This window comes from Herpailurus yagouaroundi, unplaced genomic scaffold, assembly GCF_014898765.1.
Source record: "Herpailurus yagouaroundi ecotype Mexico unplaced genomic scaffold, PumYag 197, whole genome shotgun sequence".
Classification (NCBI taxonomy): Eukaryota; Metazoa; Chordata; class Mammalia; order Carnivora; family Felidae; genus Herpailurus; species Herpailurus yagouaroundi.
The window spans coordinates 24,927,032-24,951,523 of record NW_024412428.1 but is presented as its reverse complement, the minus strand read 5'-3'; the positions used below and the strand labels follow the sequence as shown (position 1 = coordinate 24,951,523).

Below are 24,492 nucleotides of genomic sequence, written 5' to 3'. Positions count from 1 at the left end.
AGCTCTAAATTCTGTTCTTTAGGAGGTCAAGGCCCTCGTTTGGGAATGCAGCCAAGTAATGGTTTGCGCGATTTGTACTCTGAGAATGAAGGCTGAAGTCACTGTGACTTTATCAAAACTGCCGAGATCACCAGGAGGCTGAGGGAAGAGGCCCCCATAACTGTTGTAGCCTCAGATGCAAGGCACACACTTTGGATCACTGTGATGTATGACAATGATTCCTTATGGGGGGCGGGGTGGGGGTGGCCATCAAAATCAGGGCTTCTCAATCCAGTGACCTTCCCTCTCTGGAGCCCCAGGCCACTTGAGAACCAGGTTGAAATAGATATCCCGCCCCCCCCCCCCCCGGGACTGCATCAAATCTCTCTGGGGTGTGGCACAGAAAAATGGTTGGAAAGCAGCTGAGGAAGTTATCCTTGGAATGTGCTCAATGCATTGCTGGAAGATGCTCACAGGCGGAGGTACAGCTGTGACCCAAGTCTTGGCGGCTTTGGAAGATCAGCCTGGAGAATTCCAGAGGGATTGAAATCTAAACAACTTGAAATTTTCTCCTCCCTCTCCCTTTCTTCCTTCTCCTCTTCCCTCCCTTCTTCAATAGCTCAATCTTACTGAGCGTCTCCCATGTCTGACCACACACACACACACACACACACACACACACACACACACACATACACATATATGGTCTTAGTTTATCCTCACCACACATCCTATGCTGCAAGTACTTTTATTATTTTATTTAGTACACATTTTCATATCAGGGCACTGAGGCGCAGAGGCTCAACTTGCCCATATTCACATGCAGAAGAGATCTAGGGTACACCCTTTGGTGGTCGGGCTGTGGGGCATGGTGGGGGCACAGACGCAAGGACAGGCAAAAACCTGGACTGCAGACCCTGGGGTAAGCCTCGCAATGATGAGTGGTGGGTCTCAAGCGACAACTGTGGAATAAATGAAGAGAGACTGTGTTTTCCAGCGGGGAGCTGGGCCGTGACCGCTTGCAATCCGCCAGGAGTGGACAGGAGTCCCCAAGCAGCCCATTACCGATGCGCCGGGGCTGTCTCCGCGCTTCTCACACAGACGTGGGCGGGGTTGCCCTGGGCCAGAGACCCAGCCTTGGTCCGGGGACAGCCTGGGCTCCTCCCTCCTGTGCCTGTGGCGGGTGTAGGGGGTGAGCCGGCCAGGCGCTTGAGCACGGGCCCCGCGGAGCAGCCGCCGCCACCTGGGGGCGCCCCTGAGCGCAGCGGCCACAACGTACCAGAACCACTAACTCCCAGGGGGTAGAATTGGGGCTGAGAGGCCAAGGGAAGGGAAGCGGGGACCCAGGACCGCGGAACCAGCAGCATCCCTGGACTTGATGGCCACAGCGCTTCTCTAGTAAGCTCACATCCCAGTAAGGGAGTATAAATAAATATATAAAAAGTGACAAAAAATTGTTTTTTCTTCTCCTTCCTTTGCTTGGGGTTGCCAGTTGTATTGAACAAAATGCCGGTCACACGTGATGAAATTTGCAGATGAAAATTTAAAAATACAGGATATAGGGGCGCCTGGGTGGCTCAGTCGGTTAAGCCTCTGACTCTTGATTTCTGCTGGGGTCATGATCTGAGGGTGGAGGGAACGAGCCCCATGTGGGGCTCTGCACTGATCTGGGAGACACTCTCTCTAAAATAATTTTTTTGAAATAAAAGATGTGATTAGGCTGGTTGGGTATCTGCATGTTATGCCATGATGTAATCATTAAAGGTATGTAACTTGAAAAAGAAGAGACGTGTTTTTGCTTTTTTTGTTGTTTGGGTTTTATTCACACACACAAAAGTTCACAGGCGAGGCCGTTAGTTTTAAAACTGGGAGCTCCACACCCTGTCTCGACCCACAACAGTCCGTCAGAGATCACCAAGACCTCCCCTCCCCACCATCCCTGCTGATGGGAGCAAGGAGGGGACCTGCTTTGTGTCGGGGGAGGAGGGCCCCCTTTCAGACCTCGTGCCAGGGCTCCGTTATATTAGATTTCCCATTGGTATGTGCTAACAATTTCCATGCTGTGCACATACAAGCGCTCTGGTCCCTGGCGGTGGAAATGCCAGCTGAGTGAGTGCTGTAGGCGGAATTAACGCGAGCAGAGGTTCAAGTCCACGTTCACGGACACTCGCCGGAGGTGGGTTTCTAGCAGTTGGTCAGTCCCCTGAAGTCCTACTTACTGTGCCTCCAGTTTCTTTCTTTCCTTGCCAGATCCCCTGTCTGCCCCTCTGTTCCCAGGCTGCTGTGACGTCCACGCCCATGATCTTCATGTCAGAAGGCAGTCGTACGTCTCTTTCCCTCCACCCTTTCCTGAAAGGCTTGTCAAACCACCGCGACACGCGTCTTTTAATGTCCAGCAAGTGAACTTTTCAGTTTCTCTATGGCAACTCTGCAAAAGCATTTGCACACATCATGGATTAAAACCATCCCCCAGAACACGAATTAGGTGGCATAAAATGAGGCCGCGGCAGAGTGGAAGACACGCATTGCCTGATGTACTGGACTCAGGCTGGAGCGGCTGAAAGCTCCCGGCTGCAGGTGACTGCGTGTGTCCTCCGGCCCAGGCCTGCCCTCTTGCGCACCAGCGAGGTGACCTTCGGAAGCGCAGGGACTATCTGTGTGATTTGGGCGGGTGTGAACAGGCCGCTTGGTGGCGTATTGCTATAAACACGTACGTTTTGTTTTAGGAAATTGAGATCTGGACTCAGAGCTAGTGACCAGCAGAGCCCGAAACTAGAATTCCCTTAGTCTCATCCCCAACCTATGTTCATTCTTTAACAGTTCTTTTTCAACAAGCAATCTTGAAATAACGAAGCCCTTGTCCTCCACCCTTCTCGCCACCCTTCTACCTGCTCTGCCAGACCAACTCCTAGGGACGACAACTAATAACGATTTGCTGCTTATCTTTTCAGACCTTTTTTTTTTCTGTGTGTGCATGTAATTTTTTAGCTAAATATGGGATCCTGTTCAGATTGTTCAGCAGCTTGCTGGCTTTCTTAATTCCACAAAAGATGATGAACCTTCGTCCATGTCGTTACCCACAGATCTGCTTCATTCTCCCTTGCCCCAATTCTGCTGTGGTATAACGAGTACACCGCGTGTACAACACGTGTTGAAAATGTACAATTTGATCGGTTCTCACATACGTGTATAGTTGTGAGACCACCGCCACAACAGAGATGGAACATTTAACAATAGATGACAAGATAACATTTGAGAAAACCAGGACATTTCCATCACTTTCAAAAGTTCCCTCATGCCCCTAGGTAATCCGTAGGTTGCATAGAAGCAGAATTGATAAAATACTTCATTTTATATATGTATAATATATAAATATTAATATAAATATTTATATAAATATTATATAAATATATAAATTATATAAATATATATACATATATATAGTCATGTTTATTTATTTATTGACACAGAGAGACAGAGAGCAGGGGAGGGGCAGAGAGAGAGAGGGAGAGAGAGAAAGAATGCCAAGCAGGCTCTGTGCTGGTAGTGTGGGTTGGGCCCCATCTTGTGTTCCATTTGCTTATCTCTATAAATGAAAGAGAATAACTCCTCTGCTGCCTTATAGGATTTCAATCAAGAGATCGAAAGTGAAATCTGAATAATACAAAATGTCATCTGTTGTGATATGGGGACCTTGATCGTTTGGGCATGAAACGCCTCTGACCTCATCTTTGTCCTTTTCTCGAGATAGTCTATGCAATCCTGTCTTCTTATTGTCTCTCGTACACACACACACACACACACACACAGAATACATATGTGTATCTTATATGTATATATGTATGGGTATATACAATATGAGCTTTTGCTATATCAATTTCATTGATTTTATGGAAACAATTAGAAATTCTTAAATGCATTGGAAGAATTATAGTAGAAAATTAAATCTGCAATTTTATTTGTCCTGTTGGCTAGTGCTTCTGGGGATAAGCTAATCTGCTGTTTTTCTAGCAGAAAACAGGAAATGACTTGTAATATGAGAGTAAAAGTGGACTCATGGGGTGCCTGGGTGGCTCAGTTGGTTAAGCGTCTGACTCTTAACTTTGTCTCAGGTCATGAGTTCACGGTTCATGAGATTGAGCCCTGGGACTCTCTCTTTTCCCTCTCTGCCCCTCCTTTCTCTCTCTCTCTCTCTCTCTCTCTCTCTCTCTCTTTCTCTCACACACACACACACACACACACACAGACACACACATTCTCTCAAAATAAATTGGCATTGGCATTTTTAAAAAATTTTTTTTCTCCACGTTTTTATTTATTTTTGGGACAGAGAGAGACAGAGCACGAACGGGGAGGGGCAGAGAGAGAGGGAGACACAGAATCGGAAACAGGCTCCAGGCTCTGAGCCATCAGCCCAGAGCCCGACGCGGGGCTCGAACTCACGGACCGCGAGATCGTGACCTGGCTGAAGTCGGACGCTCAACCGACTGCGCTACCCAGGCGCCCCAACATTGGCATTTTTAAAAAGGCGGATTCCTTTTAGGAACTTGTACTTTTTTTGGAGGGGGGACTAGACAATATTTGTCCATACAGAAACGAGCATTACAGTCTGAAGCAGAAGGATTCAGTATATTGTATACCACATTTCCAGTAGAGTTTGAACAACCATTGCATTGTTTAAATGTATATATTTCTATGCTAGTGCTCTGCAAAATTAAAACACCGAGCAAAGACTGCTGTTACTCTATTTTCTCGCTCTTGTCTCCCACCCTTGCAGAGCCAGCTGGTGACTGCTGGATCTTCCAGGCACTGCTTTTTTAGCTCTCTCAGTTCTTCAGTTTAAGAATAGACCAGGCATTATTATGCTGCATATCTATCTTCCTCTCCCCACATTTGATCTCACGGCAGCTGATTAAACATTCAGCCTTGGCTCAAATCTTTTCCATGGGCACCATGACCTGCACTGCATCCCTTTAAGTTAGTTTGAAGCTTCAGAATTCCCTGGATGAAATTAGAAACTGGAGCGCACCGTTGGAAGGCAATGAGAGACCGAAGAAGGTGGCAGGCCATTCTTGATTGGCAGGTGGCAGGTTTAATAAGCAAGGGAAGGCTTATTAAAGAGGTCAGCTGGGAGACAAGTAGATCTTTGCACCTGCCTGACAGACTCTTAAAAGTTCATATAGAAGCCTACATTGGGTTCAGTCATGTATTCAGTCCAGATGGTCTCAACACATATTGCTCTCTCAAGGCCATGTCCTTGAAAACAGCCTCCAGTGTGTGAACGGTGGACAGAAGGTACATTCCAAGAAGAGGCGAGGAGCCTCTGATGGCCAGAGTCCAGTTCTCAGGTCATTTGTGGTCATGTCTTCTCAATGACCTCCTCTGACACTTTAGTATTATGAGTCACCAGTTACTAAACGTATTTTAAAGAATTACACATAATTGTTAGAAAGTAGAGTGATCGTGGATGTAGGAAAATCTGCAATGGAAACACATTTGGGAGAGGGGCACTTGGGTAGCTCAGTTGGTTGACCGTCTGACTCTTAGTTTCGGCTCAGGTCATGATCCCAGAGTTGTGGGATCAAGCCCCATGTTGGGCTCCACAATGAGCGTGGAGCCTGCTTGAGATTTTCTCTCTCTCTCTCTCTCTCTCTCTCTCTCTCTCTGTGGCCCAGCCCCACTCACTTTCTCTCTCTAAAATAAAAAAATAAACATTAAAAAAAACTTGGGAGAAAAAATGTTTGTATTTGGATGAATATAAAAGGATGATGTTTGGTGAAAAATTGACATCACAAAACTCAACAGAACCGTATTTCTGAAATTTTTGGAACTAGAGATCAGTCTGGATAGAAGACAAAGTGTGTTTTAGATACTTCAACAAGAAGATCAACCTGTCTCAACATATCTACAAGATGACTTTTTTTTTTTATTTTTTTTTTAACGTTTATTATTTTTGAGACAGAGAGAGACAGAGCATGAACGGGGGAGGGACAGAGAGAGAGGGAGACACAGATTCAGAAGCAGGCTCCAGGCTCTGAGCCATCAGCCCAGAGCCCGACGCGGGGCTCGAACTCACAGACTGCGAGGTCGTGACCTGAGCTGAAGTCGGACGCTTAACCAACTGAGCCACCCAGGTGCCCCCAAGATGATTTTCTTTAGGAAATAGTGGTGGAATGGTTTGATGGGGAAACAGTGATTAAAAAAAAAAGAAGAGAAAAAAACATAATTAGTAATTCCAACCAGCTTTGTTTATGTAGATACGTGTTTTCTACAACATGAGAGTTTTAACTCTTGACTTTGAGAGAATTTTAGACGTCAGAAACGTTGCAAAAGTAGTACAGAGTTCAGGTGTGCCTTTCATTCAGCTTCCCCCCATGTTATCATCTTACATAACCACATACAATAATCAAAACTGGGAAATTAACATTGGTGCACTACTATTACCTAAATTATAGACATTATTAAAATATCTATATTTTGTTCTACAGTTTTCCCTTTTTCTGTCCCAGGATCGAATCCAAATTCCTACACTGTATCCAGCTGCCATGGTTCCCTCCTCTCCTTCAATGTGTAACATTCCCTTGGTTTTTTCCTTGTCTTTTATGACATTAAGACCTTTGACGAATACCGTTAAACTGCTTTGCAGGTTATCCCTCATTTTTAGTTTATCTGATGTTTTTTTCATGATTAGAATGTAGTTTTGCATTTTTGGAAAGGATTCATGGTGATGATGTTGACTTCCGTGGCTTGCTTAAGGTAATACTTGCCAGGTTTTTCCACTGTAAAGTTAATATCCCTCCCCCCATTGCTATTAATAAATATCTTGCGCAGATCATTTGATACACTACAATTTCTGTTTCTCCTCAAAGTTTCACGCATTAATTTTAGAATCCATTGTTAGATCTTGCCTGCCAATTATTACTATTTTCCCTCATTCTACATTTATTGATTGGAATTCCTCTGTAGAGTTATCCCTTCTCCCCCGCTTATTTATTCAATCATTTATTTATCAATATGGACTCACAGATATTTATTTTATTCTATAAGTTATAGAATATATAACTTTTTTACATATATGCAATACCATAATTGTTCTGTTGCTCAAAAACTACATGATTTAAGTGACAGAATAGTATTTCAATTACATGTCTGTGCCATGAATTAATCCAGTTCTTCAATGTTGGGCATTTAGGTTGTTTCCAGTTATCTAGTATTATTAATGGTGTTTGATATTCAGAAATCTTTTGAATTCTTATGTGTTTTCTGAAGTTGGCTTTCTTGCTGGATGTTGGAAAATTTTATACTGTGATCGTGATCTAGGCGGTGGAAACTGTCACATGTCTCCACGGAAATCAGAGACCGCATACCCCACCCAGACTACTCGGCAGTGAGCAGAAGCAGTGAGTAGATCCGGGAGCCCAGGAGGACCTCTGCCGGCAGGGTCGCGTAGCTCAATTGTCAATAACCTGAACACACATTACAATAAAGTTATTGAAGGTGAGGAAGAGACTTCCGGTAGGGGCACATCTATTTCCGTCAGGGCCCACATTCTTCTCCCTCTACGCCTTCCCAACCGGAAATACTTGTACCCCGTTTAGAGCCACGTCTGTCCTGGCCTCGGTCCCGCCCACACACACTGTAGAAGCACTTCCGGAGTCAGGGTATTCCGCTCCGCCCCGCCGCCGGTGCCTTGCTGGAAGCTCCGGCTCCCCCGGAAGTGGCCAGGGCCTGTCTGTGGGGGTCCCCTCCACCCCGCTGCTGTTGAGGGCCGCAGGGGCGGCGGCGATGGCGGAGGCGGCGCTCCTGCTGCCGCCTGAGGCGGCGGCAGAGCGGGACGCTCGGGAGAAGCTGGCTCTCTGGGATCGGAGACCCGACACGACGGCGCCGCTGACCGACAGGCAGACGGACTCGGTGTTGGAGCTGAAGGCGGCGGTGGAGAACCTGCCGGTGCCGGCCGAGGTGAGGTGACGGGCTGGGACTGGGCTGGGGCGGCGAGAAAGCGAGCTGGGATGCTTCTTCGGCGTGTCGTGGGCCCCGGCCTTGCAGACTCTTGCCCGCAGTCTCTTCTCCCTCCTCCCCGGCCACGGTGGCGGCTCCGGTGGGAGAGGCGCCTCACCCTCCCGGGCTGTCAGGCCTGGCTCTGCCGGCGACTGCCAACTCTACTCTCGCACGGGGACGACTGCGGGGGCGTCCAGTGGCTGGTGTTGGCGGGCACCCAGCCCTCCGCCTGCGGTGTGGGACGGTTGGCTGGGAGCCTTGCCGTGGGCGTCTTGCCCCAGGTATCCGTGCTATCAGCTGAGGCATAATCCTGCTGCCCACCATCTCCCAGGAGAGGGCACCGACCCCCGAAGTGCTTTGCTTCAGGACAGCCTCCTTATTAGTATTCATTTACCGCCTTAATGAATAACCCAGCTTCCTTTTTCCATGGGGCACTTGGAGAGACAAAAACTTGATCCCGAGTGAGGGTTTCATTCAGCGCACACAGAGCAATGAGCTCTCCATCAAGTGCAGATTATGGGAGATCGATTTATCTGACCGATAGCCGAGCAATAGAAAAGAATTTTCTTTGAAAGCTGGGTCAGTGCATTATTAGGTAATGCTGGCTTTCGGTGGTGTCAGTGTTTTTAATCCTAGTTATTATTGGGTTGTTATGCATATTATCGCTTGTGTAATTCAGTTCAAGTAGTTACAATATCAAAAAGAACATCTTATGAATTGTCAGATGGACAGACTTTTTTCTGGTTTGAGGCCCAGGTTTAGGATTATTGTTTTATTAATAATAAATTTTTTTTTTATGTTGGAAGCACTCATTTTACAGGATTTGGGATTGTGTCCAAAGGTGGACTGTTTTTAGAGACTTAAACTATTTTTTTCTACCCTCAAGTTCTAGAGAGTAAGAACTTTGAAAGTTCACTTTCACTGTTAACGTCCTCTGCCATAAAATACAGGTGTTCTTTCTTGGGTTTCTCTGTTCACCTGTAGGATGCAATGTTGAAATAAATGAGGAAACAGGTGGAAATTTCTTTGACTTGGCTATCAAAGTCTTTTATGCTTTGGATAACAGAAGTTGTTTGCTCTATAAATGTTCCAGTCCGGTTATAGTTGATTTGGCCTGTTACAGAAGCAGGACGCTTGGGCATCACAGCACCTGTGGGGAACATAGTCCACAAGAAAAGTAACCCAATTTGCTTTTATTGTCTTCGCTCATAAACTATTATTATTCTCGTTGAACGCAAAGGAAAGGTTTTGGAGTGAAGTAAATGGAATCTTCCGTTTTCATCCTTTTTTTTTTTTTTTTTCATATTTATGCAGTATAGTATCCACATTAATCTCATGCAGTTGTTTAACATATATTTTGTGCCTGTTCTGGGCTAGGAATTGAGGATAGAAAGAGAAGCAAATCAAGCTCCCTAGCTTCATGGAGCTAACATAATTGTGATCATGAGCTTGTAGAAAAGAACAGGGTAAGTTCAGACAATGATCCATGGTATAAGGAAAATAAAACAAGATAGTATGACGGAAAGGGATTGAGGTATGCTCTAGACAAGGAAGGAAGCCTCTCTAAGAAAGTGACAGTCTAAGGCGAGAACTCACGGTGGAAAACAAAATGCCAGCCTTGCAAAGATTAGAGAAGTAACCTTCCAGGTGGAGGAAAAAGCAATGCAAAGTCACAGGTGGGAGATGAGCTTGACAGGTTCAAGGGTTGAGTGAAGGTGTTCTGGTATATGCAGTGTACGTATGGGATTTCTGTGAGAATGAAATGGCCTTTATTTTCCTGTCTGGGGCATCTGTCAGGGGGATCATTGTTTTTCAGCTATCCGTAACCCTTGTTTCCCTTTACTAAAAGTGTTTCTATGTCTGATGGGAAGATGGAATTGAATTTTTTTATCTGTTACCACCTTTTTTTTTTAAATGTTTATTTCTAGAGAGGGCGTAAGCACAAGTGGGGGAGGGGTACACACACACACACACACACACACACACACACACACACACACAGAGAGAGAGAGGTGGGGGGGGGGGGAGAGGGGGAGAGAGAATCCCAAGCAGGCTCCATGCACTGTCAGCATGGAACCCAACACACGAGCCGAACTGTGAGATCATGACCTGAGCCGAGATTAAGAGTCGGATACCCACCGACTGAGCTACCCAGGTTCCCCTGTCTGTTACCACTCTTAACACTGGTGCTGAAAAAAGAATGGCTCAGTTTTTATTTTCTCCAAACAGCGTGTCTGTAAAGGATTTTCTGCAGTGTTTCACAGTTCTCACAAGATAAATTACTTCCTGAACAGCTGGCACTGAGCAAGTTAGTTGAATAGCAAAAGGCCAGCTGATGCTTCAGTAAATACCGTAAAGCTGTTAACTTTTTTAGAAAATATCTTTCTCTTTTATGAAGAGGAACTGGTCATATTTTGGAAAGAAGTTATATCTTTCTCTTTTTTTGGTGTTAGATAAAAGAATTTGAAGTAGAATATTAGGTAGACTGGTTTCTTGCAGCCAAGATTCATCTGTTTTAGTAGTGAGGGCCTTTTGCTTTCTGCTGAATTTAGTAGTTCTTCATAAATGCTGCAGTAATTAACCCTGAAATTTACCTGAAATGAATTGTAACTTGTTTTCCTAAAGACTGTGTGTTCTTAGTATATTTAACTTCTCTGAGCCTGTTTTTTTATTTTGTTTTTTTTTTAATTTTTTTTTTCAACGTTTATTTATTTTTGGGACAGAGAGAGACAGAGCATGAACGGGGGAGGGGCAGAGAGAGAGAGGGAGACACAGAATCGGAAACAGGCTCCAGGCTCTGAGCCATCAGCCCAGAGCCTGACGCGGGGCTCGAACTCACGGACCGCGAGATCGTGACCTGGCTGAAGTCGGACGCTTAACCGACTGCGCCACCCAGGCGCCCCCTGTTTTTTTCTTTAAAAAATGGGGATTATAATATGCTTACTGTCTGATGAGGGGTTGTGATTGTGAGAATTTAGTGAAATCACGTATGTTAAGTGAACATGGCAAGCGAGCTGTAAGTACTGTATTATTCGTATGCTTTTCTCCCCACATGATTGATAACTTCAAAGAGTAGATGAGAATCTTGTGATCCTATGCTGGTATAGGTGTCACTCAGACCAAAGGTAAGAAAAGAAAACGTTAAGTGCCTTGAAGGTTCTGAGATTCCATCTATACGTCTTCAATGATTTGCTTCAAGCAGAGAAAGTAACATCAGGTTTCATTTAGGGAATGAATTGTTTAGATTATGAAAGTGATTTTCTCCAACCCGGAAATGTACAAGAAATAAAGTTCGGGAGAGAAAGGTGTATTTGGTTTTTTCCTGGACCTGCTTAGCTGGTCAGGCAAGGTTGATTGTTTATTATAATTATTATTTAATATGTTAACGTACCATTTGCATAAACTATACAATAGCTCTCTAGGACTGCCAGTTAGGTACATAGATTTGTGCTGTTCTCTCTCTGATGGTAAATGCTCCATCTGGAAGCTAGCACAGTATGGTATAGTGTGCCAGAGGACTCAGGAGTGAATGAGTTAATGAGAGTCAGTTTTTTTACTTACTTATTTTTTTAAATAATCTCTGCGCCCAACATGGAGTTTGAGCTCGAACTCACGACTCTGAGATCCAGGGTCTATGCTCTACTGACCGAGCCAGCCAGGAGAGGCAGGAGTGAATGAGAGGTCAGAACAGGAAAGTTTGTGACCCCACCACACCCCTTCTTGCTTTTCCATTCTATTCCAGGTGCTTTAAGAAAAGAAGACAGCTGAAGAAATGTACCTAATGGGGCCAGTTTTTCATTCTCTTTTAAAAAGTAACTTGTTTTGTTTCTTTAAAAAATTGTTTCTTAGAATTAGTTGCAGTTGGGGGCGCCTGGGTGGCTCTGTCAGTTAGCTTCCGACTTTGGCTCAGGTCATGACCTCACGGTTCGTGAGTTCGAGCCCTGCGTCAGGCTCTATGCTGACAGCTCAGAGCCTGGAGCCTGCTTCAGATTCTGTCTCCCTCTCTCTGCCGCTCCCCCGCTCACACTCTGTCTCTCAAAAATAAATAAACATTAAAAAAAAAAAAGGAGTTGTTTCAGTTAATGTGGCTTCTCGCTTGCTTGGTTTGAGAGAAAATGGTTTTGTATTAGTGAGTACAAGGGAACAGGACGGGAAGCCTCCTTTTGCTTCTGGTATTTAAAAGTCCTCATGCTGGGGCGCCTGGGTGGCGCAGTCGGTTGAGCCTGCGACTTCAGCCAGGTCACGATCTCGCGGTCCGTGAGTTCGAGCCCCGCATCGGGCTCTGGGCTGATGGCTCGGAGCCTGGAGCCTGTTTCCGAGTCTGTGTCTCCCTCTCTCTCTGCCCCTCCCCCGTTCATGCTCTGTCTCTCTCTGTCCCAAAAATAAATAAAAAGTTGAAAAAAAAAATTAAAAGTCCTTATGCTTGAAAAGTAGTTAGTATTTGTACATGAAGTAATCAAATAGAATGTTTTTTCATATATTCACATGATCATGTTTACTCACAACATCTAGACTACAGACTTTGTCTGGAATATCTATACTACCTTCTCAAGTATCTAGAGTTTTCATATGATTTTCTTTTGTAAAGTAATTTAGAAGATAAATATTTTTTTAAACGTTCATTTATTTTGAGAGAGAGTACACGAGCAGGGGAGGAGCAGAGAGAGAGAGAGAGAGAAAGAGAGAGAATCCCCAGCAGGTTCTGTGCTGTCAGTGCAGAGCCTGAACAACTGGAGGCTTCAACTCACAAACCATGAGATCTTGACCTGAGCCAAAATCAAGAGTCGTCGCTTAACTGACTGAGCCTGATATATTTTTGCTTTTGACATTTATCTTTGAGTGATTAAAAAGAAAAAAAAAATACCATATTTGCTTTTATTTTAACTATTTCTAGAGGCTTTAGTTTTTTGTTGGCTTGTTTTTAAGATCCATTTTTCCATCTGGTATTATGTTCCATCTGCTTTTGAAGAACTGCCTTTAACATTTCTTGTAGTACAAGACTGTTGGAAATGCATTTTCTCAGCTTTGTTTAAACAGCCCTTTTCATTTAAAAAAGATACTCTACTAGATTAAGAATTCTGGATTGACGGTTTTTTTCTTTTATTTCTTAAAAGATTTGTTTAATTTCTGGTGAGAAGTCTGTTGTAATTCTTTTAATTCTTATCTTCATTCTTCTGTATATAATATGTCTTTTTTCCTATGTCTTCTAGCATATTTTTTTAAACTTTATTTTTAGGAGTATGAATATCATGTGTGTACATGTGTATTTGTGTGTGTGTGTGTGTGAGAGAGAGAGAGAGAGAGAGAGAGAGAGATACATTCTGCTTGGGATTCTCTGAGCTTCTCAGAACTGTAGTTTGCTGTCTTTTATTGGAAATGTTTCAACTATTATCTTTTTAAAAAATTTTTTTCTACCCTGTTCTCTCTCCTTTTGGGATTCTATTTATACATGTACTAGATAATATGATGCCATCTCTGTGTTCTTGGATATTGTGTTTGGTTTTTATTTATTCACTCTGTTTCCTCTTTATGTTTCCTATTGGGTGATTTTAGTGCACTGTCTTCAAGTTCACTGAGTCTTTAGCTGTCTTGAATGTACTGATGAGCACATTGCAGCAGCACTCTGTCCAGCTTTCCTTACCTTAGCCCAGTCTCCCGGTGCTTTCTGGTATGTTTTCAAATCTGAGCCTGACCCACCTCTCCTTCCCCCTTAGCTATTGTGTAAACATTGAGGATAGCATTACATGTTTGACTTTTGTCACAGTCTGAATAGAACTAAATTTTACTACTAATGAAATCCAGTTTTATAAAGATAGCTTATGGGGGTGCCTGGGTATCTCAGTTGGTTAAGCCCTCGACTCCTGAATTTGGCCCCGGTTATGATCTCATGGTCGTGAGATTGAGCTCTGCGTCAGGCTCTGCACTGAGCTTGGAGCCTGCTTAGGATTCTTTCTCTCCCTCTCTCTCTCTGCCCCTCCCTCACTTGCACGCATGCATACGCATGAGTGCGCATGCTCTCTTTCTCAAAATAAATACATAAACGTTAAAAAAAAAGATAGCTTAAGGACTATTCTTTCCCCAAGAGCACTATCGATTCTGATTTATAGATTTACTTACTCTGTTATTGCTCACAAATAGGGATAATAATAAAGTGATAAATGACAGTAGCTTAAATTTATTGAATGTTTACTATGTGACAAGCATGATGCTAAATACATGTAGTATTGTCTCTGGTGGGTTACCTCCCCCTCTCCGAGGAGGCAGCTTGTTGTGGTAACTGGGATGGCTCCACAGAGCAGGAGTAGTGTGACTTAGCACAGCTTCCTCTGCCTCCAGACTAAGAACTGGAATTGAAATGAAATAATTAGGCCCTTTTACCTTCCGAACCCCTGGTGGCAGCACACGGTTGCTGATGACGCTTTGGACTCAAGATAGATTCTCACTGGATTTGAGAAACGTAATTCTTCGTGTGCCATAGTCCTTTTATATTGAAGGATTATGTCACCATTCAGGAAGGGTTGCATGAACAGGTGATACCCTTAGTAAGAGGTGTTTACGTTTACTCAGGACCTCCTGGCTCTTGAGTCAGAGTCATGACTCCTTGTGGGGAGGAGGCAGGTTGAGGACGTTGCTGAACATTTTTTTTTTTTTTTTTTTGGTCTGCAGCTTCCCAGCAATTCAGGAAGCCTGTTTTCCCACACCCGTGTTTTCTTTTTTCCCTAGTGGCTTCAGGATACAGATATTGTAGTTCCTATTTTGCAGAAAAGAAATTGAGGATTGGGAGCATTAGGTAATTTGCTTGTCGTCACACAGCTTATAAGTGAGCAGGAGCAGTGTTCAAACCAGGCTGCACCATAACACGCTTCCCCATGCCAGAAGGTATAGCCCCCCCTTGAACTCAGGACAGAAACGCCTATTTTGGGGGTGCCTGAGTGGATGTCTGACTCTTGATTTTGGCCCAGGTCATGATCCCAGGGTTGTGGGATTGAACCCCACATTAGGCTCTGTGCTGAGTGTGGAGCCTGCTTGAGATTCTCTCTCTCTCTCTCTCTCTCTCTCTCTCTCTCTCCCTCTCCCTCTCCCTCTCCCTCCCCCCTCCCACCCTCCCCCTACCTCCCTCTGCTCCTTCCCCACTCACCTATTTCTCTGTCTATAAAATTAAAAAAAAATTTTTTAAAGCCTATTTTTAAAGGGTTGTATTTCTCTTTAATTTTTTTCTTTTTAATTTTTTAAAAAGTTTTATTCATTTTTAAGAGACAGAGAGCGACAAGAGTGTGAGGGAGGGGCAGAGAGAGGCGAAGGCTCCAGGCTCTGAGCTGTCAGTCAGCACAGAGGCCGACAAGGGGCTTAAACCCACAAACTGTGAGATCATGACCTGAGCCGAAGTCAGACACTTAACTGACGGAGCCACCCAGGCGCCCCAAAGGGTTGTATTTCTAAATTAGTGATGGTGCATTGTTCATCTAGCTTTTTTTTAAGCTTTGAAGATAAAAGCCTGTCTTCAGAAGAAATTCTTGTGTCTGGAAAAACAGGGGCAATTTCCTAAGGCCCTGGGTCAAAATTTTCTGTAGATGGGCCTTAAATGTTATGCCCTAAGGACTAAAAACTGGAATTGAAACATTAGGCCTTTTTACCTCATCCTTCATCCACACTCCCTTTATTTGAGGTCTAAAATTAGTACGTCTGTGTGACTATAGGTAAATTAACACCTGGGCTATCTTTAGTAGTGGAGAACTGGAAAGTATTGTAGGTCAAAGTATTTGATGGTGTCAAAATGAGGCCTTCTGGGGGAGGCTCTTCCGAAACCGACGGGGAGTTCTGAGATGGTTTCTCCTCAGTTACAGTTTCAGAATTTACCACCAAGAAGGTGTGGGCGAAGTGTGCCAGTGGTAGAAATGGCAGAAGGAGGTCATGTTTATTGATAGTTAATTCTTGGGTGTGATTTATTTTCTGTTGGCAAGCATTAATGAGGCCAGGCTCTTTTGTTACATCCTGGGAAAGGCAAGCTACTTTCAACAGCATACAGGTTTTTGCCCTTGGTGCCAGTTCATGAGGTTCAAGTAAGAAAATGTGTGTTGATTAGCACAGATTCACTGCCAGTATTAGAAAGGCAACTCAAAAATCATACCTAACTCTCGGTGCAATAACCGTATTACGTTTACGTTTTGAAACTAGCATTTAATAGAAAGAGCCTAGCTATAAGTGTTACTGTCATATGGCAGTTATTAGCCTCAAATTATCTTTCAAAACAAGTGAGATGGAATAATAACAGTCAAGAGTTTAGAGAATTTTCACGTTATTTAAATATCTCTGTGGCTCTTTTTTTTTTTGAAGCTTCCACTTGAAGACTTGTGCAGTTTAACATCCCAGTCGCTGCCTGCTGCAGAGCCTTCAATAGTACCTGAATCTACAGAAGACATTCTCTTGAAGGGTTTCATTTCCTTAGAAATGGAAGAAGAAAGAATTGAAACTGCACAGCAGGTGAATGGCATTGTTGTTTCTAAGGATGCTTGATTATTTTAAAGATCTCAAGACAGGGCTAATGAAAAAGTGTCCTTGTTAAAAGTTCTAAATCTTTGAAGATATAGTTAACATCAGATCTTTCTAGAACATTCTCGATTTTGTGTTAGCTGTGGTTGTTTTGTAAGTGTTTTATTTTTACTTATTTATATTTACTTATTTATTTAAAATGTTCCATTTATTTTCGAGAGAGAGGGAGAGGGAAAACAAGCAAGGGAGGGGCAGGGAGAGAGGGGGACAGGGGTTCTGAAGTGGGCTCTGCACTGAGATCAGTGAGCCCGGTGTGGGGCTTGAACTCCCAAATTGTGAGATCGTGACCTGAGCCGAAGTCGTATGCTCAACTGACTGAGCCACCCAGATACCTCTGTGAGTGTTTTAAATAAACCTGTTGCCCAATTGTATTTGCGATACAGATAAAGATATGATATTCCAACTTTGGATGTTGATGGCTCATCATTAAGGTTTTAATGTTTCATGCACTTTTGGCCTCCCCCAGTGTCTGCTTATGTCAATGGGTCCCCCTAGCACGCACGTGTGTGTGCACATACACGCACATGCACACACATACACCCCCCTCTGCTTGTTGCTAGGTAATTTCTTTTTTAAGAACCTAAAGATTCTCTTTAGATGAACCCTTACAGTTATTTTTTAAAATTTGCATGTGTAATCAATCTTCCCCTGATGGCTATTTATTCCTAATCATAAACCTAAATATATAGCGGTTTCTTCTGCCACTTCTTTTGTCTCTTCTTTCTGCTGTATAAAAATCAGAGCTGAGGCATTTACCAAGGAAAGCAAAAAGCAAGCCTTGCTGAATTGCAGATCTAGGAAGTCGAGGCAGTGTGGCAAAGTGAAAAAGAGCTCCACCTCTTGAGTTAGGCCAGCCTGGATCTGAAAGTCACCCTCTCCATCACTTACCGTCTTTGTGAGTTTAGGCAAATCACTTATCCTCTTAGGCCTTTAGTTTTCGAATCTGCAAAACAAGGATGATTATATACCTATCTCATGGGATTTTTCTGAAAATTAGATAATGTATACAGTGTTTGACAGGCACACAGTCAGTATTAAGTGAATGATAGCTAAGGCACTTGGCAAGCCTAATATCTGGAGAGAATGAAGCATACCCTTGACTTCAAATCCAACTTGAGAATTGTGGAGCATAACCGTGCACCATGTCTGTGAACTTATTTGGACTATTTGGAAAAAAAAAAAAATCTGGGCTAAATTTGTACCTGCATATTTTTCTTTAGATTTTTTGAAAAACTTGTATATTGAGTTATAATTTACACAATATAAAATATATCCATTTTAAGTATATAATTTGATGAGTTTTGACAAATTTAACTCCCACAATGATCAAGCTATAAAACATTTTTATCCTTCATGCTTGTATAAGGTCAATCTTTAGCTCTTTTTATTTATTTTATTTTATTTTTTAAAGTTTATTTGAGAGAGAGAGAAAGCACAATTGGGGGAGGGGTGGAGAGAGAGAGAATCCCAAGCAGGCTCTGTCCTGTCAGAGTGGAGCCTGACGCAGGGCTCGAACTCACAAACCTTGAAATTGTGACCAGAGCCAAAGTCGGATGCTTAATAGACTGTGCCCTCCACCTCTTTTTAATAATAGATATTTTTCACGACATAGGTGGTAGGGCTAGAATCCAAACCCAGGTTTAGCTAATACAGAAGTCCCATGTTGTTAAGTCACTCTGTTATATTATTTCAAAGTTATATTTTTATAATCCTTATTAGATAGCATTAATATTAAGACTGACCCAAAGCCCTATGTTACCTATTCAAATTTAGCAATGTAGCAAATAGGCATTAGCCTCTTAGGAAAGAATATATATTTTTTATATACTGTACCTTTAACTCTTATCTTTGTTTGACTCTGGATGTGGCCAATGATTTTAATATCCTTTGCTTTTCTAGCATGTAGATATTGACTATGGAATTAAATGATCATCTCCTGGCTTAAAAATAATTATTAATGTCTGAACCACAAACAGTAAGACTTAGGTAGTGTCTACCCTTTTGACTTGCTGTTTAGCCTGTAGCCACTTTCCATCTTGTCTGTTTTAGTTTTGTTGACAATGTAATACTCTTTATTTTTCTAGTTTTTCTCATGGTTTGCAAAGCTACAAACTCAGATGGATCAGGATGAAGAAACTAAATATAGGTATGTGGCTCTTGAGTTTGTTGGCTACCTAACTTTAAATTTTTTTTTTTTAACGTTTATTCATTTTTGAGAGATGGAGAGAGACAGAGCATGAGTGGGGGAGGGTCAGAGAGAGAGGGAGACCCAGAATCTGAAGCAGGCTCCAGGCTCTCAGCTGTCAGCACAGAGCCCGATGTGGGACTGAAACTCACTGACCGCGAGATCATGACCTGAGCCGAAGTCAGGCACTTAACTGAGCCACCCAGGTGTCCCCTAACTTTTAGATCACAGTCATCTGCAGCATTTCATAATCTGTATCTTTAAACGAAATTAAGATACAAAGAAAACTCCAACAGCAACATTTTCTTTAAGAAGAGCTAGAGATAAGTTGTGTGATTTAAACAAATAGTTGTATCATAATTAATAGGTTAGGAGGTGCACACATTGGTTTTTAGAGAACTCTAAGAAGGTTTGAGTTCAAGTGGGAATTTTACAGGAACTCTGAGATGTTTGTTGCTTTTCTTTAGAAGTAGTGACCCAAGAGATTTTGGGGATGCCCACCTAGAATGGGTGTAACTATGTTGTCTTGTTTGTGTATGTTGATAGCATAGGGGAAATGATGGTGCATAGTGTCGAGCTGATTTGGGGACTGTGGATTGAATAATTGCATTTATTTAACATTTATCAAGTGACTGTTACTGCTAGGTAATGTGTTAGGCTCTTTGATGTGTGATTTCAGTTAATCTTTATAGCAGTTATGTGAGGAAAGGTATTATATTATTCCTATTTTACAAATGTGCAAACTGAAGCCTGAAAATACGAAGCGACTTTCCTCATATGACTCAGTGACTCAGGTCTTCTGATTCCAAGTCCAAAATTCTTTCCATGACATCACACCGTCTCTCAAAGACATTAAGTGACCTGAGAGATTGACCTACTTAATACCCCGGGTTGGCCCTAGTGTCCCAGTCTTTGAAAGTTGAGTCGGTGATTTATTGCCTTAAATGTGAAAAGCCAGCTTGTGGCTTTAAGGCTGATTCCTTTTGTTGCTCATTGTTTCAGTGATTTTTTTTCCTCTTAAGTTTTGGAAAAGGTGTTAACATAGTTTTTGGCACCTTTCTGAATATAATAAACCTCAGTGAGTAGGTCGACTCTTCTCCTGAGATTCAAGCATTTGGGGAAAAATGAGACTTTGTTGTTTATTGACTCTGCTTATTGGGGGAAAATATTATTGCCAATCCCCTTTTGGTTCTGTTTTCTAGACAGATGAGGGATTACTTGTCTGGGTTTCAGGAGCAGTGTGATGCTATATTGAATGATGTAAACAGTGCTCTTCAGCATCTGGAATCATTGCAGAAACAGTATCTTTTTGTGTCCAATAAGACAGGAACCCTACATGAAGCCTGTGAACAGCTCCTAAAAGAACAGGTAATTTGGAGTAGGGGAGAGGGCTAGTGATTATACTTAACATTTTATTTTTAAATAGATGGATAGAATTTAATTTTGATCTCTTTAATTTCTCCAACTATGTATTGAACTCTGCTCTGTATGAGGCCTTGTGCTAAGCATGCACGTTATGACATTGCCAGCTTGTTTGTATTCTAAGTAAGCTCACATGAATGTGGCAAGGCAAGCCTATGTTTCGAGCTGTTAAGTCTCAGTACAGTTTCAGAATGAAGACGATACATTAGTTTGCCCTGTCCACTCTTGATTGACACTTTTCAAATAAGCAAAGTGATTATAGTAATGGTGGGATTTATGAAAAGATGAACTGATCTAGATTGTACTTAAACTCATGATCTAAAGATAGAACATGTAAGTCACTTTATCTGAGTCTTCTCTGTATATTTTATGTGTTTTGAAAAGGGAATTATTTATTATTTTATAAAAGATATGTAAGTTGCTGTAATAATCATCACTTAATTTGTCCACGATTGCAGAAATCTTTGAACATTAGTCTAAAATCTTATGTCTAAAATAAACCTATATGTCTGGTATAAATGTATTCAATGTAATTTTGAGACTGGAGTGTTGATTCTTACGTTCTTATACTGATTTTTTTCTTTTAAAAAATGCAAGTCGGAACTTGTTGATCTGGCAGAAAACATTCAACAAAAGCTTTCCTATTTTAATGAATTGGAAACTATTAACACAGTAAGCATGGTTTTTTTTTTTTTTTTTTTACTTTTTGTAAAGTTAGTGACTTTATTTGTATTTTCCTTTCTGAATATAATCTTTAAATTTATAAATTGACTTGAGTGATAATTTAACTTAATAGTTTGCCTGCAGATAGATATTCCTACTTGTACCCCATGTAGGTATCATTACCAGTTCAGATTTTTTCAAATATGATTTAAACAGTAGTTCCTCTTAAGTTGTATTACTGTTATTAAAATCCCTTTGTCTGTTACCACGTACAGAATCTTATTTGTGAGCTGAAAAGATGGTAAGAGGAAGTATTAAATTTTAAATCTTGCTGTGGTTGTGCTACTCTTAGCAATCAAAATATTTTTTAAAATAATCTCCTGTTTAGTTTGGAGTATAGTCCTTATAACGCATGCTTGTATATCAAAGTAATAGTCTCAATTAAGACTGCTGTGTAAATTATATTCCTATGTCTTCCCGGCTCATAAATTAATCATAATTACTACATATAAATGACTAAAAGTATTAAATTAATTACAATTATTATGGTTTACTACAGAGACAGAAAACTAGTAACCAGTTAATAATGGAATGCAAGGGGAAATTGTTCATTGTTAAGCTATCAAGATAAAAAATAGTTGACTGGTTTTACTTATATTTTGCATACACTTCTTTACTTACATTTTCATATTTATATAAAACAAGTATGTAAAATAGTTTCATGTCTTAATGTAGTTTTATATGTTAAGTATTAAACATTATATAACTTGTGTTTATGCTTATATTTGTATATATTTAATCATTAAACGTTTACTTATATTTTGCTTATATATTGTTTTACTTTCATAGTATGACTGCTAAACATAGTATGACTGCTAGTTAATCTTTTAACCTTGAAAAAATTGCCACCATTTGAAAGTAGGAAATTTGTGTATGTTGTACTAGAAAATGAGAAGTCTAGGTACTTGATGTGTTAATATAACATTGTACAATGCAGTAATGTAAATATTTGCAAATTTATGAAGAGCCCCTTAAAGCTCATTAGGAATAAACTAAATTAAATCACTATTACTTTTTTGTCCTTTCTTTATTATTACACATGGGCTATATTTGAGGATACTTTGATGATTCTTAAAATGTAAAGACATTAGTATAACTTATAGTCTAAAGGGAAGTATGCTAATTCTAATACATAATTTTCAACTTCTGCCTGAATATTTTTTGTGAATTAAAAAAAATTTTTTTTTCCTTAAAGAAACTGAATTCTCCTACATTGTCTGTTAATAGTGAAGGATTTATACCTATGCTGGCCAAGTTAGATGACTGTATAACATATATCTCATCTCATGTAAGTCATGATATTTTTGTATTTTTTTTAAAGAATATTTATTTATTTTTGAGAGAGAGTGCAAGTGCATGCGTGTGTGTGCCTGCACAAGCAGGAAAGGGGGCAGGGAGAGAGAGGGAGAGAGAGAATCCCAGTCTCTGAGCTGTCAGCATGGAGCCCGACACAGGACTTGAACTCACGAACTGTGAGATCATGACCTAAGCCAAAATCAAGAGTTGGGTGTTTAACTAGTTTAACTGAGCTATCTAGGCGTCCCTGTTTCTGTATGTTTTTAAGAAATCTTAACATTCATATTATATTACTTCCTATGTTATAAAGTATTTCTTCTGAAGGGAAACAGGGTATCTGTAATATACTTGAAGAAAAACTGTAGCAAATTCTTAGTCATTGTCAGTAGTGATGTAAAAAAAAGTACTTTCAGCTGCTGAGGCAACCTCTGGAACAGAAAGGGATCCTGGCTGACACAGGTATAGCCGCCTAAAAGGATGGGTGGTTTTTAGGCTTTTGACTTCCTGTGTTCTAGATACTTCTTTGGAAACAGGAAGTGTTACTTGGGAGGAAATAAAGGAACAGGCCCTTTGATTTCATCACCCTCCTTGTATCCCCCAAGGATTTATAGCTGTACAGGTTTTCCCCACTATCTGAAAGCAGAATGTTCCTATGAAACCTTTTGTAAATCAAAGTGTCCTAAAGTGAAGAAGCAGTTACCATTTCATAAAAGTGAAAATCCTCATTGCATTTCTTTTGGTTAACAAAAACGGGTACTATTGTAGGTCTTTTGTAAAAGTGAAGTGACATAAAGTGAACTTTTGGTTGAAGGGGAATTAGGGGAGAAGCCTGTATTCGTCTTCGTCAAGCTTACAATCTATATAAAACCTTTTGAACATCATACATAGCTTTACTTTAAGGACAGGTTTGTTTTCGTAGTTGGCTGTGCCAGTGTTTGTTTCCTCTTTGTAAATCTTTCCCTTTCCTTTATAGCCACATTTTAAAGATTATCCTGTATATTTGCTGAAGTTTAAGCAGTGTCTTTCTAAAGCCTTGCACCTCATGAAGACATACACTGTGAACACGCTACAGAACCTCACCAGTCAGTTATTGAAAAGGGTGAGTTAACTGGTGAGGTCATTCCTTTTCTTTTCTTTTCTTTTCTTTTCTTTTCTTTTCTTTTCTTCTCTTCTCTTCTCTTCTCTTCTCTTCTCTTCTCTTCTCTTCTCTTCTCTTTTCTTTCTTTTTCTTTTTCTTTTTCTTTTTCTTTTTCTTTTTCTTTTTCTTTTTGTATTCATTCATTTACCTTCCATAATCTTAAATGTAAGATTAGTACTTAGTACCTCTAGAAACTTTTTTTTTTTTAACATTTTGTTAAATAAGACTATGCATCACGGTTTTATTTAGCATAGAAAAAAAATGGCTGTATTATATCTGTTCATCAAATCTTATTTTCAAAGAATATTTAATAATGTGAGAAGTACTCATTACTATTGGTAAACAATAAGGTTCAAACCATTTGTCACTTAAAACATTTTATCTTCATGAAAATATTGGAAGGAAATACAGCAAAATGATAAAACTAGTTCTGTCTTAGGGGTAGGATTACATATGATGGATACTTTGGGTTTTTTTTTTTTTTTAACATATGGTAGATAATTTAATTTTCTGTGTTTAACAAATGTATTTTCATTGAGAGCCTTCTCAGTGGTTGGTATTGTACTGGGAATTGTACAATAGTGAGAAGGAACCAGCGAGGTCCCTGCCCTCATGGATAATTCAGAAGAAATAATCAGCGAAGAAGGAAACAAACAAACAAATTACAGGTCATAGTAGATGCTAGGTGGAAAATGAGCAGAGAGTTAGGTTAGAAAATTGAGTGCAGCTAGCTAAGATGGTCACTGAACAGATAAGAAAATAAAATCATAAAGACTATGCATTTTATGTTTTAAGCTTACTTTTCAAAGAACATGAAATATCTTCTTTTTAAATTTTTTTTTTCAACGTTTATTTATTTTTGGGACAGAGAGAGACAGAGCATGAACGGGGGAGGGGCAGAGAGAGAGGGAGACACAGACTCGGAAACAGGCTCCAGGCTCTGAGCCATCAGCCCAGAGCCTGACGCGGGGCTCAAACTCACGGACCGCGAGATCGTGACCTGGCTGAAGTCGGATGCTTAACCGACTGCGCCACCCAGGCGCCCCTGAAATATCTTCTTGAACTTTTAGTTCAAAGCCTCTGATTTTCGGGTTGTGTTTTACTGTTCATATTGTTCGTAGCTGACATGAAGGCCAGACTATATAATTTTTCTGTTTTGTAAGATTTTTAATAAGTTTAGGAAATTAATACCTAATCAGTG

General features: G+C 41.1%; 1 protein-coding gene across 2 annotated transcripts in view; it reads left to right on the top strand.

Annotated features, from left to right (window-relative positions):
- The first annotated feature begins 7,589 nt into the window (after window positions 1-7,589).
- The window catches only part of COG3 (component of oligomeric golgi complex 3), a 71,810-nt gene continuing 54,907 nt past the window's right edge, over window positions 7,590-24,492 (top strand). The window contains exons 1-7 of one of the 2 annotated variants that reach the window (XM_040448483.1): window positions 7,590-7,938; window positions 16,312-16,458; window positions 18,612-18,673; window positions 19,915-20,080; window positions 20,732-20,806; window positions 22,053-22,145; window positions 23,127-23,252. In XM_040448483.1, coding sequence (XP_040304417.1) covers window positions 7,765-7,938; window positions 16,312-16,458; window positions 18,612-18,673; window positions 19,915-20,080; window positions 20,732-20,806; window positions 22,053-22,145; window positions 23,127-23,252 — 843 coding nt within the window. In that variant the 5' untranslated portion in view covers window positions 7,590-7,764. The remainder of the gene's footprint in view (window positions 7,939-16,311; window positions 16,459-18,611; window positions 18,674-19,914; window positions 20,081-20,731; window positions 20,807-22,052; window positions 22,146-23,126; window positions 23,253-24,492) is intronic. The other variant, XM_040448482.1, reaches the window with a different exon arrangement.